General features: G+C 42.3%; 1 protein-coding gene and 1 pseudogene across 3 annotated transcripts in view; one reads left to right on the top strand and one right to left on the bottom strand.

Annotated features, from left to right (window-relative positions):
• Ripor2 (RHO family interacting cell polarization regulator 2) overlaps window positions 1–13,909 on the bottom strand; it is a 103,804-nt gene that overhangs the window by 4,529 nt on the left and 85,366 nt on the right. For all 3 annotated transcript variants that reach the window (XM_042683807.1, XM_042683809.1, XM_042683808.1), the window contains exons 16-21: window positions 11,923–12,058; window positions 9,991–10,152; window positions 8,283–8,441; window positions 4,202–4,404; window positions 2,720–2,803; window positions 1,070–1,160 (exon numbers count right to left, since the gene is read on the bottom strand). In XM_042683807.1, coding sequence (XP_042539741.1) covers window positions 1,070–1,160; window positions 2,720–2,803; window positions 4,202–4,404; window positions 8,283–8,441; window positions 9,991–10,152; window positions 11,923–12,058 — 835 coding nt within the window. The remainder of the gene's footprint in view (window positions 1–1,069; window positions 1,161–2,719; window positions 2,804–4,201; window positions 4,405–8,282; window positions 8,442–9,990; window positions 10,153–11,922; window positions 12,059–13,909) is intronic.
• LOC122111091 lies at window positions 7,023–7,377 on the top strand (annotated as a pseudogene).

Here is a 13,909-nt window from a genome sequence, read left to right as displayed (position 1 = left end):
TTCTAGCTAATGGAGATCTGGAGGATTATCATTAGAGGTCAGCCTCAGGCCAAAAAAAAAAAAAAAAAAACAGTGGAAATTCAATCCAATCAATAGCTAGGTCCACTGGCAGGTGTCTATCATCCTAGCTACTTGGGAAGTGTAAATAGGAGGATCTCAGTCCAGGCCACCTCAGGTGAACTCTGTTCAGAAAAATGAGGAAAGCAAAAAGGGCTGGGGGCATCACTCAGCAGTACAACACCTGCCTAGCAAGCCAAGTTCTAAATTCAAACTCCAGTATCACACACATATATATATATACTTATGATGAATGTGTGTATATTTATCCATGTATGTACATACATAAATAAACATTTATATGTATATATAGGAAATGCAAGGCATGAGTCTTTTTAAAAGTAAAGAGGGGAGATTTATCTGAATATTACAAAATAAAATAACCATCTTTGGTTGTTTTCTTTGGTGGCAGGGCTCAGGTAAGCAGTGCAGTCACCCCAGGGACAGGGTTGGTGCTGAGGTGCACAATATCCCCTGGGAAGGCATCCCAGTTTCCTTAGTCAATCACTGTCTTCTGATGTGTGCCATTATGGAGTGGCAATCCACAGTTGGATATCTAATGCCTCTGCTTTATGCTTGGCTTCTATGTTCCTTGTTCCAAGTTGGGCACAGAGGAACGCTGGCTCTTAGTGTCCAGTGAGAGAGAGAGAGAGAGAGTGTATGTGTGTGTGTGTGTGTGTGTGTGTGTGTGTGTGTGTGTGTGTGTGTGTGTGTGTGTGTGTAGTTTAGTGGCTCTTAGTGTCCAGTGAGAGAGAGGGGTGTGTGTGTGTGTGTGTGTGTGTGTGTGTGTGTGTGTAGTTTAGTGGCTCTTAGTGTCCAGTGAGAGAGGGGTGTGTGTGTGTGTGTGTGTGTGTGTGTGTGTGTAGTTTAGTGTCCAGTGAGAGGGGTGTGTGTGTGTGTAGTTTACAGCCTAGGGCGGAGAAACTGCTAAAACAATGGACATGAAACTTCCTTAACATTCCTTTTGGAAATTTCAGAAGTAAACAATTATGTAAAAACAAACAACACTCACCCAGAGACAAGAGGGTTTCTGAGGCCACATTTCTGATTTCTTCCGTATCAGACTGACACAATGTCACCAGCATTTTAATACATTCAGTAGCCTATTAAAGAGAACACAGTTTAAATAGCACTGTGACATCCAGGACTAGGGTTTTATGACACTTAGAATTTCACCACTGGCAGGAACTTTAAAAAACTTTTACTTAGGGGTTTGTAACCCTAGTCGAGTATCCTAGGATCAGTTACGAAGCATCTTAAAAATATAGATTCTACTTGGTGCTGGTGGCTCACACCTGTAATCCTAGCTATTTAGGAAGCTGAGAAACCAGCCTATGTATGCAATGAAGTCTGTGAGACTCTTATTTTCATTTGACCACCAAAAATCCAGAAGTGAAGCTGTGGTTCAAGTGCTAGAGCATGAACTTGAACAAAAAAAGCTCTGAATTCAAGGCAAGATCCCTGTGTTTTTATTTCTATGAAATTTAACAAAGATATCAGCCCTATTTTGTCCCTCTATGTCAGGGAATACCCACATAAACAGTAATCAATGTGGACTTTTTTTTTTGGCTACCTAGAGGTAATTTTTTGACCAACTAACAAGGAAGGAAAAATTTCCCACGGTTGTTTTTCTTCACAGGTCATTAACTTTTTCTTTTGAGGCATTAAGCCCTTTCATGTCCTACCAGGCCTACAGGTCCCTGCCCCTCGTCCACAGTGCCCATCCAAGGTTTTAGCAAGCTCTAAGGTGTGGACTTCTCTTTCTTTTCTCAAAGACTCCCCATTTAAAAGGGAGGTCAAACATTAAAAAGTAAACTCTTTTATGTTGGGAATTCTCAGCCCTTATTGTTCTTCCACTGACGTTTTAGTTTTCTTCCCTGGCTCCCTAACACATCCCCTGATACAGTTAAGATTGGTTAGCTGCTTCATAGACAATGTTTCATGAAAAGGGTCTGGGAATTTAGTGGCTCATTAAATTTTCATACTTCTTTGCAAATTTCATTTTTCTATGCTATTTGCTATACATGTTTAAGTATTGGTGAAATCACCTTATTATCTCTTTTGAGCCTTCCTTCCTTCCTTCCTTCCTTCCTTTCCTCCCTCCCTCCCTTCCTTTCTTTCTCCCTTTTTCTGTGCCAATACTAGGACTTGAACTCAGGGCCTGGTCTTTGTCCCTTAGCTTTATCTCTTAAGGCAAGTGCTCTATCATTTGAGCCACAGCTCCATCTCTGGCTTTCTGGTGGTTAATTGTACAGAAGAGTCTCATCAACTTTTCTGCCTGAGCTGGCTTTGCCTGGAGATCCTCAGATCTCAGCCTCCTGAGTAGCTAGGATTACAGACATGTGTTTTAAGTACTTGGCTTAAATACTTCTCTAATACTTATGCAAGGGCAGACTGATTCCTGTGGTCTGTTGCAAAACATTACCATTTCCTGTTACTTGTTGTTGCACAAATCTTATGCAGTTACCACTGAGGGACCTCACATCTACACAGATGAAAAGAGGTAAGATATACCACTAGAAGAGGAACTTTCCAATGGAGGGAAAGCTGCTGTGTCTACTTGGCTTAGCCTGGCTCTAATGGAAAAGTGTGTGTGTGTGTATTTATGTATGTGTGTATGCATGCACAAGTGCATGGTAGGGGGTGGTTCTGAGTTCTTTACCTCAAGGCTTCTCAGGGCCAGGCAAGCTGCCTTCTGGAGTTGGAGGTTAGTTTTTGTTAGTGCTTCACAGTAGTAGAGCAAGGCCTGAAAAAGAAGGAGAGATACACTGAGACAATATGAATTGTTTGACAATGAAAAAGGCAGTAATGGATAGGTGCCAGTGGATCATACCACGGCTACTGGGAGGGCTCAGATCTGAACATCTGAGGATGTCAGTTCGAAACCAGCCTGGGAAGACAACTCTGAGAGAGTAGATTCTACCCCTAACACTACAAAAAGACCAAACCAAACCAAACCAAATCTTCAAAAAACTACATAAAAATAATTTTTCTTAAACTGGGCGTTGGAGGAAAAATCTACAAGACTCTTATCCCCAATAAACTACTCAGAAAAAGCCAGACATAGCTGGGTGCCAGTGGCTCACGCCTGTAATCCTAGCTACTCAGGAGGCTGAGATCTGAGGATGGTGGTTCAAAGTCAGCCTGCGCAGGAAAGGTTGTAAGACTCTTTCGCCAGTAAAACCACCAGAAAATCGGAAGTGGTGCTGTAGCTTAAGTGGTAGCACACTAGCTTTGAGCTGAAGAGCTGAAGGATAGCGCCCAGGCCCAGAGTTCAAGCCCCACGACCAACCAAAAAAAAAGGCCAGACATGGTTCTGTGGCTCAAGTGGTAGAACGCTAGCCTTGAGCAAAAGGAGTTCAGGGATGGCACCCAGGCCCTGAGTTCAAGTCCTAGAACTGGAACACACACAAACACATACAAAGTAATTTTTCTAAAACTACTAAGCTATTTTTTCTAAGTAATTTATAAAATGTGTAGGACTTAATATTAAAACAAATGAGCTTGAGGTTCAAACCAGCCCAGGCAGGAAAATCCATGAAACTCTTCAATTAACCACTAAAAAGCCAGAAGTGGAGCTGCGGTTCATTTGTAAAGCACTAGTCTTGAGTGAAAAGGCTAAGGGACAGCACCTGGGCCCCGAGTTAAAGCCCCAGTACCAGCACTCAAAAAATGTAAATAAAATAAATATATAATTACAGGGTTGGGAAGGGGGCTCAGGTGGTAGAGTGCTTGCCTTGCATGCATAAGGCCCTGGGTTCGATTCCTTAGCACCACATAAGCAGAAAGACCCGGAAGTGGTGCTGCGGCTCAAGTGGTAGGGTGCTAGCCTTGAGCTGAAGAACTGAGGGACAGCGCCCAGACCCAGAGTTCAGGCCCCACAACTGACCAAAAAATAAATAAAAATATATAATTACATATGCTAGCATATTTAGATGAAATCTCCAGGAACAGACAATTATTACTGATTTTCTCTGGAAGCTGGACTTACAAGGGCACTCTACTATATTTCTATAGTGTTCTTTTACAGAGTACAAATTACTAATAAGACATTTATTTATTTATCTATCAGAGAATGAGTGTCATAGTAAATGATAGAAATGTAAACAAGCTGTGACTGGGTGGCCATGAGTTGGCTTCCTACCTTTTCCCTGAAGTGCTGGTTTTTGGAGGCAGCTGTCAAGTACAGTGTCACAGCCTCGCTGACTTCATTGTTATCTCTGGTTAGCAGCAAGGCCAGAGTCCTGAGCACTTCCTGCTGGGCTGGGAGGTTGCTGGCAACAAGATCGCTAACCATCTGTAGCAGGTTCTCATCCCTTAATGACTGCAGAGTCTGAACCACAGAAACTAGAGGATAAGAAGGAAACGGAGCTCAAGGTCTGCTAGTCCAACAATGTAGCCATTAAAAAAGGTCAATACCCCCAAAGGATGTATGTTTTCTCTCATATGTGGCAGATCTAAATTATAAATATATATATGTAAATATGTACAATACAGGATCATATGTATATTTACTATACTAACATATTAACTGAAGTTGGTATATGTAGGGGAGTATTCCAAGGATGTAACTTTTTTTTTTGTTAGTCCTGGGGTTTGAACTCAGGGCCTGGGCCACTGTCCCTGAGCTGCTTTTGCTCAAGGCTAGCACCCTACCACTTGAGCCACAGCACCACTTCTGGCTTTTTCTGTGTATATGCTGAGGAATCAAACCCAGGACTTCATGCATACCAGGCAAGCACTTTACTACTAAGCCACATTCCCAGCTCCCAAGTGCAACTCTTTTGAATTACTTACAGGCTAACAAAATGAACCCCAGTAAACTGACATTTGAGGTGTCAGGGGGGCTGAGGTCAATGGGAGGAGGGTAGATGAATGAAGAGAGAAAGGATGGGAAAATACAGTTATAATATTCAATGTATATATGTGAGAAGACTAGGAAAATTGAGAGGGTAGGTGGGGTTGGGAGAGATGGGGCAGAATGATGAAAGAGATGACATTGACTAAGATGCATTGTACTTATAAACCAATGTGCTCAACTGAAACCTCTTTGAACAACCATTTAAGGATAAAAACAATTAAAAAGGCAGTGCTCTGTATTTTTAGTGAAAGCATATATACAGTAAACCCAGTATCTATGAAAAACTAGTGCATGATAAAGATGGTGAGTAAAGTCCCAATAATTCGAGTAATTATAATGAGAAGGGAGCAAATCAGAGAGGAAATGTAAAGTTAGATTTCTACCAACTTAAAAGTTCTATTTCAAAGTTCTCTTTCTAATGGCTGCAGATCAGAACACAGTTGAATTTAGTAGTCACATATAGAAATATACAGTGAAGAAAATACAGAGAGGTATTTCCTACAGTATTCCATATATCAGCTATCTAAAAATTGTAATCCTAGGTAAATCCTTGAACATACTGAGGTGGCCAGGCCCTGATGAAGAAACTCAGTTATGGGAACTCAGACTATGGAAACACTATGACTAATAGTAGAGTCTGAATCTTCTTGGGACAGTTTGGCCAGGTGTCATGAGTCAGGAATGGCATGCTATCTGTAAAGAGACAGTCACAAGAGTATTCAATACTTCCTGCCTGTAAGCCTAGCTACTCAGGCTGAGATCTGAGGATCATGGTTCAAAGCTATCCTGGGCAGGAAAGTCTGTGAAACTCTTTATCTGCAATAAACCACTAGAAAAGTGGCGCTGTAGCTCAAGTGGTAGAGCGCTAGCCTTAAGCTGAAGAGCTGAGGGATAGCACTCAGGCCCAGAGTTCAAGCCCCATGACTGACAAAAAGAAAGAAAAAGAAAGAAAGAGAAAGAGAGAAGAGAGAGAGAGAGAGAGAGAGAGAGAGAGAGAGAGAGAGAGAGAGAGAGAGAGAGGAAGGAAGGAAGAGAAAGAAAGAAAGAATAAATGACACTATCATATAATGAGACCTTGTGCTCTTAGGATACGGTCTTCCTACCCTGGCTTTCTCTTCCTAGTCTTTGGTACCAAATTCTTTTTTGGTGAGTTATACAAGAGTATTCTCAGCTAGACAGAGGACTTTTACTATTCCACATGATGTTAGTTATTGCCAGGTTAATGTTCTGGAAAGAGCACGGTAGAGACTGGGTCTGGGTCAGACATGCTAATATTGCTCCAGTCTTGGAGAACACACCTCATTCCTCCTGCCCCTTCCATCTAAATGGCCAAGGCCTGTGGATTTGTGGAGCACCAACCTGCGAGCCAGAACCAGCTGCTCCTAGCCTGGCTCCTCCCCCAGAGAGATTCGTACTGTATTCAAATGCTTTATTGACAATATTAGAGGTGCTTAAACCCTACCCTCGATTTGGCCCCTCTCCTTCCCTGGATAGTCTTAAATTTCATTCTCTACCTTCCCTTCCCACTTTTATCCTAGCCTTCTTATAAATCCCATTTCTGTCTATTGTTGATGAAAAACTCCATCACAAAGAACCATACAAAGTAACATTGCCTGTGGGTCTGATCCTACAAATGTCAAATATATTAATGAAAGAAAAAATTTATAGTTAAATCTTAAATCAGTTACAAGCTTCCTGTTAATGTTATACCTCTGTTCATGACCAGAATGCTCAGTAAATTCTTGTTTTATTAACTAATGTTAAAGATTCAGAAGTTATTTAAAAGGGAGGAGTGGGGGGGAGAAACGGAGAGGAGGGGAGAGAGGGAGAGGGGAAGAGAGAGGGAAAGGAAGAGAGAGGGGGAGGGAGGAGGGTAGGGGAAGAAGGGGAGGGAAGGAGAGAGAGAGCGAGAGAGGAGAGCGAGAGAGGAGAGAGAGAGAGAAGAGAGAGAGAGAGAGAGAGAGAGAGAGAGAGAGAGAGAGAGAGAGAGAGAGCACTACCATGAATAAAAGCTGTAATTGAAAAGACCAGGGGGTGTGATATGTGATATTGGGAGTGTTTGGAGGTTGGGAGCTCATGGCTGGAAACTGGCTGCCTGAGTGTCATGTCGCATAAATAAATTTACTATTTGGAGAAATATGACGACGAGGAGTTTGAATACTGGCATGTCATGTAACCCAAGAACATAGCCAAACTTGTCTCAAGAACCCATTTGATGTCTGAATCTGAATGGAGGAATCTTGGTGCTCAACAGATCAGGGATGCGTTCATTATATGATCCATGAACCAGAACCTCACATCTTGCTGTTCCGGAGGCCAATACCCAACAAGCCAAAGAAATGAAGCTGGAGAACCATTTTCAACCTCAAGCTTTACACAACTGTCCTCTCTAACATCTTTCTCATAGCACGATTATGTTGTTTTCTTATTTCTCACTTTGATATTTTAAGGATGTTTGATACACTATTTGAATCTGTTGAAAACGTCTTTGCTTTTTTTTTTTTTTTTGTCAGTCATGGAGCTTGAACTCTGGGCCTGGGTGTTGTCCCTCAGCTCTTCAGCTCAAGGCTAGCGCTCTACCACTTGAGCCACAGAGCCACTTCTGGATTTTTGGTGGCTAATTGGAGATAGGAGTCTCATGAACTTTCCTTGCCCAGGCTGGCTTTGAACTGTGATCCTCAGATCTCAGCCTCCTGAGTAGCTAGGATTACAGGCATGAGCCACCGGCACCCAGCTTGCTTTGCTTCTTGAGTAGATCTGCTACCAAAGCCCTGCCAAGGAATGCTTTGTGGGCTTCAAGCTCAGTTGAGTGGGATCTCAGAAATCATGGTGTGCTCTGTATCTGTAGAGCACTTGGAAGAGGAAGGAAGTGTTTTAAGAATCGGACCATGGCTGTACCAGGGGTTGTATAAACCTGCTATTTTATTTTTTCCTACCGTGTACTGTATGTATGGTGACTTGTGGATTTATCTCTCAATGTATTGGAAACTTTCCACTTTACTCAAGAAATCTGTTCTTTTCAAGATGATTAAAGAGGAAGTTTTTATAATCTAAAAAAAAAAAAAGACCAGGGGGACCAGGCCCCAGTGGCTCATTCCTGTAATCTTAGCTACTTAGGAGGCTGAGAACTAGGGCTCCTGGTTCAAAGCCAGCCTGAACCACCAAGTGGAGCTGTGGCTCAAGTGGAAGAGTGCTAGCTTTGAATAAAAAGCTCAGGGACAGTGCCCAGGCACTGAGTTCTAGACCTGGGTATACACGTGTACACACACACACACACACACACACACACACACACACACACACACACACACGAGAAAACTCTAAACTGAGCTGCATCTGCAGTGTGACAAGAGAAGGTGCTCACCCTGCCTGGCCAGCTGGCTCAGGTAACTCTCCAGGTCATTCACACCATGGCTTGTAAAGTAACTATAATACTGGAAAACGGTGACAACTTCTGAGGAGAGGTTGGAGGAAAGCAGAGGCTCAGCCTGGTCCAGGATTTGGGACACCAGGGTCCGAAACACTACTCAGAAAAGGAAATACAAAGCAGCTGAAGTAATAGAACCATTCATTCATTCACCTAATCATTCCTACCTGGTGGCATTTATATATAGAACCTCCTATAGAACTGCCAGTTAGGTCAAGATGTGGAAGATCCCAGCCTGCCATCAGCTTTTCCTATATCCCTTTGCAGGTTGGAGCTTGCCAGCCACCCCTCCTCCCATGTGGAATGGATAACTTGATTTCTATCAACATAAATGTGCCTTGAATTCTTTTGCCCTTACAGAAATTGAACCACACAATTCTACAATTAGAATTTGTATCTTTTTGTTTTACTTCAGAAAGCATCTATGAGACTCATCTAAATTGTTGCTTGAAGAAGCAATATATTTTTATTTAAGTTTTTCATTGTTATTATAAAGGTGATGTACAAAGGGGTTACAGAAGTCAGGTAATGAGTTCATTTCTTTTTGGATATATATTTTTTTAAACTATGCAACATCCTGTAGTAGGATTATATTCATTCATCCATTCTTTTGTTTTGAGCATTTGAATGTTTGACTCTTGGAAATAAAAGTATGCATTGACCAATACATGTCTTTTCTTGTGAACATGAGCATTTTTTCCTCTTCTTACAGTTAAGAGCACAGTTGTTTAACCCTAGGGTGGTAGGAGATGGTCAGTTTCACTAGCAGCTCTGGTTTTTCCAAAGTGGTGACATTTCCATATCGGTGACATTTTACTGAAAACAAACCCTCTGCTATCATGACATATCATATCATCTTTTTTGCTGTTGTTGTTTTGTTTTTTGTCAGCCATGAGGCTTAAACTTTGGGTCTGGGCACTGTCCCTGAGCTCTTCAGCTCAAGGCTAGCTCTAGCCCTTTGAGCCACAGCACCCCTTCTGGTTTTCTGGTGGTTAACTGGAAATAAGAGTCTCACAGACTTTCCTGCCTGGGTAGAACCTTGATCCTTAGATCTCAGCTTCTTAGTCAATAGGAGTCTATCATGTGCTCTTATATCTTCTAATCCAACAGCACACCACAGCTATACAGGGTGAAGACTCTTCATCTGTACTAAACAAGTACAGGTCTTTTACCCTGGTCATTATTTCCTGATCGACACAGTTTAAGTACTATTTGCAGCACTTACTGAGCATTATAGCAACACAGAGATGATTTTAAGCTTATGGAAAGATGTGCATAGGTGGTATGCGAACACACCACATCACCTTGTATATCAGCAACTTGAGCACAGATTTGGTTATCTGTAGGGGACCTTGATTCTTCCCATGGACACCAAAGGGCAAACTGTCCAAGCCTAAATAGCAATGCACACACATACTGCTTGTGTAAACCATCACAATTAAACATCTGAATTAAAACACATTCACCATCTTTGTCTTAAATCTAATTAAGTAGATTGTTTTCCCCAAAGGACATATATTGCTTTTCCAGGACTGCTCTTGATGGGACCCCACCTCTAGGCTATAGGGCAAGAGTGAGGGGAATGCCACCAGTACTCACTCTCCTATAGAAGGACAAATATTCTGCAATCATCACTGTTCCATACCTGGGTCCGCAAGCCCTGGATATTCTTTGTTTACAGTTCTGGCAAAGCTGGCCTCCAACTGCTTCATCACTCGGTCAGCTGAGCTGTGGTAGACTCCAACTGGGCTGCAGCACTTGGTCCAGAAGGACAGCAAAGATAGCTTTTTGTGAAATTCTGGGATGGCTGGAAAAGAGGAGCAGCCCCATCCCACAACCTGAGTTTTCAACAAGCCGGCGATATGTACCACTAGTCAGGACAGGGTAGGAGTGGGGTCCTATCCCCAAGGGGATTTTCATTTTTATTTTTAAGAATGTGATTTTCATTTGAAAGCAACTATAAAATTCCTCTGGTCCAGAGAACAGAGATAGCTCAAGAAGGAATACTTCCTGACAGGAGGGCAAAGCAAGTATAGTCCAAAGCCAGGCTTCCAGTGACTCAAATCCACAGCTTTGCCCTGAGAAAGACATCCAGGTATCTCATCTCCTGTAACTTTTTTTTTTTTTGGGGGTGGGGGGAGTGGAGGTGGTCATGAGGCTTGAACTCTGGGCCTGGGCACTATCTCTCAGCTCTTCAGCTCAAGGCTAACACTCTACCACCTGAGCCACAGCGCCACTTCTGGTTTTCTGGTGGTTAACTGGAGATAAGAATCTCATGGACTTTCCTGCCTGGGCTGGCTTTGAACTGTGATCCTCAGATCTCAGCCTCCTGAGTAGCTAGGATTATAGGCGTGAGCCACCAGTGCCCGGTGTAACTTTACAGCAAATACATATGCAAGACCGGAGACTCAGCCTCAGGACACTTTTCCTGAAAGGGATGGAAGGGAGCAATGAAGGGGGAGGACCTCTGACAGAGAAGAGACGAGTCACATGCAACCTGGATGTGCCCTCTGCATGCCTCTCACAGACCTGTTAAGACCATTCTCATAGGAATGGACGCCTGAGGCAGACATGCAGGGAGATCTTCAAGGGAGCTTAGGGCTGCATCCCAGCTTACCTGGGAGCCCCTATTTCTACTTCTATGTGATACAAGAAAAGATGGAAGCTCTAGTCTTTATGAAAGACATGTAGGCCAATTGAGGGAATGATTTCCAATCAAAGTACTAACACAGCTGGGTGCTGGTGGCTCATACCTGTAATTCTAGCTACTCAGGAGGCTGAGATCTGAGGATAATGGTTTGAAGACAGCCTGGGTAAGAAAGTATGTGATTGCTTTTTTATCTCTAATTAACCACCACCAAAAAGCCACAAATGGAGCTGTGACTCAAGTGCTAGGGCTCCAACCTTAAGTGAGAAAGTGAAGGGACTACCCCAGGCCTTGAGTTCGAGCCCCAGTATTAGTACAAAACCAACCAACCGACCAAAATACATACATATATATAGATATATAGATATGCACATACACATGTCTATATGTGTATTAAAAAAACATACAACTAATATATGCTTTAAACAAACGTAATGAATTAAAAAAAAAAAAACAAAAATAAAGAGCCTGAGGCATCCTCCCCATGTCAAGTTCTGCCTCTAAAGCTCTTAGAACCAGGGATCACCCTGAAGGCCTCTGCATCCACACAGCCCCACCTTCTCCTTTAGGTTTTGCAAGCATCTTCCATGAGACATCCACCTGTTATGGGCATTGTCTTAGCCAACTCTCTGTATGAGAACAATCCCCATGACATGCCACCTGAGACATTGCCTGGGGTGGATGCCATTTCTGTTTGAACACTAGTATCTGACTTTTGGAGGTAGAGGTTCTACAGGAAAGGTGCTATGGCTCTAGCTTGACTCAGAGGCTTTAGTGTGGCACAACCAAGTCCACAGTATGGAGATCTTACCCTGTAGTATGGCCTAAGAATACCTGTTTATCTTCCTGGCAAAGCAATTAACAGGTGCAGGCTGCTGGGGAGTGTGTTTCGGGGTTTGGTGTGTGGTGGTAAAGCTGGGGATGGCTCACCTTCTATCACAGAGCTGATGTTCCCTATGTTCTCATCACTGACAGCTGATAGCTTCTCCATCACTTGGATCTGCCTAGAAAGCTTCTCCAAGAGATTCCTGGCTACAAAAGGGGTTTTGCTGGAGAAAACAATTTGCTGTTAAGAAAAAGAAAAATAACACCATTGCAATTACATTGCTGTTGATTCAACATTCCCTTCCCAGATTCATCCTTCTTTTTAAAATTTCTTTATTGTTATTATAAAGGTGATGTACAGAGGGGTTACAGTTTCATAAGTCAGGCAAAGAACATATTTCTTTTTGGATAATGTTATCCCTTCCCTTGCTTTCTCCCAGATTTCCCCTCCCATCCCCACACACCCACAGATTCATCCTTCTTAAGTATCAGTGATGTTTAATAGACTCAATTGATGCTTAATGAGAGGCTCTGGTTCCAGCCTCACCATGGTCTCATTCCCTGCCAGATGTACCATCTGATGAAATTGGATCTGCTTTTGTTGGCTTTAAACTTTTTTTATGCCTATAAATATTCTGGAAGTTTCTTAGTAGAGCAACAAATTACTCTATAAAGTTCCCTTTCCATTTGTGTGTATATGAGAATGTATATGTACATGTGTGTATATATGTATGTTATTGAGACAGAGTCTCAATATATAGCCCAGATAGTCTAGAACTGGTTATCCTCCTGTTTCTGTCTCCCAAATGCCCAGATAACAGGGATAAGCCACCATACCTGGCTTTATCTTTCCTTTGATGTACTATAAATCTGATTTTCCTTTTTGAAATTCAAAATTTTTCTGTTTATACACAGAAAATTTGTCTTACACGTGCAGTAGTTTTTGTATAGTGTGGTTTTATTTTCTTGTTTTTAAGTTGATAATTAACAACTGATTGTATAATAGTCATGATTACAGTCAGAGGGCTCACTATGTACCAGGCATTGGTCTGAACTCCTGTTAATTCTTACAATGGCCCAATGAAGCAGGCCCTATATGATACCTCCCATTTAAGTGATGAGGAAACTGAAGCAAGGAGAAGTCAAGTCACTTGCCCTAGGTCACATAAGTATTATGTACTTTAATTTGCGCTCAGATTATAAAAATACCACTGTTATTCAATGGTTCTCCTTTTGATGTCTTTTAGAGAACTGTACTGGTCACCTGGTGGACATGGATGTGAGATGTATGGGCTAAAGCATTTGGACACTAAGACAAATAGCATTTTCCAACTTAGGAGGTCTAACAGTTATGTACTAATGTCTTTCCTGGAAGAAATCCAGTGGAAAAGTACTTTATTTTACCAATAATTATGACTGATAGAATCCTAATTTTTTTTTCTTGGTCGTGGGGCTTGAACTCTGGATCTGGGCACTGTCCCTGTGCTCTTCAGCTCAAGGCAAGCATTCTACCACTTGAGCCACAGTGCCACTTCTGGTTTTCTGGTAGTTAATTGGAGGTAAGACTGACATATTTTCCTGCCTGGGCTGGCTTTGAACCATGATTCTCAGATCTCAGCCTTCTGAGTAGCTAGGATTACAGGCGTGAGCCACGGGTGCCCGGCTTGTAAGACTCTTATCTCCAATTAACCACCAGAAAACTCGAAGTGGCACTGTGGTTCAAAGTGGTAGAGCTCTAGCCTTGAGCAAAAAGAGTTCAGGGATAGTTCCAGGCCTTGAGTTCAAGCCCCATGATGGGCCAAAAAAAAAAAAACAAAAGAGTTGTTATGCTGGGAGTGGTGGTGTACTTGTCAGATTTACTTATTCAAAACCCTGGAAAATGTGGTTAGAAACCTTAGTAGTTTGCTCTTATCTTTGAAGGGGTGGGAAATGAAGTCATGGATAGTCATTAGGCCATATTAACACTTCCCTTCACAACTCCATTTGTAAATAACAACTTTTCCCCATAATGATATTACTCTCCTTTACTACCTAAGGATTTCAAAGTGAGAACTAACCATGTACCTCCACCTGCTGCCTGGAGAGATAGGCT

Source organism: Dipodomys spectabilis, unplaced genomic scaffold (genome assembly GCF_019054845.1).
Source record: "Dipodomys spectabilis isolate Male_0828 unplaced genomic scaffold, ASM1905484v1 ptg000085l, whole genome shotgun sequence".
Taxonomy (NCBI): Eukaryota; Metazoa; Chordata; class Mammalia; order Rodentia; family Heteromyidae; genus Dipodomys; species Dipodomys spectabilis.
Note: the sequence above shows the minus strand (reverse complement) of the source record. Positions and strands in the feature narration are given on the sequence as shown.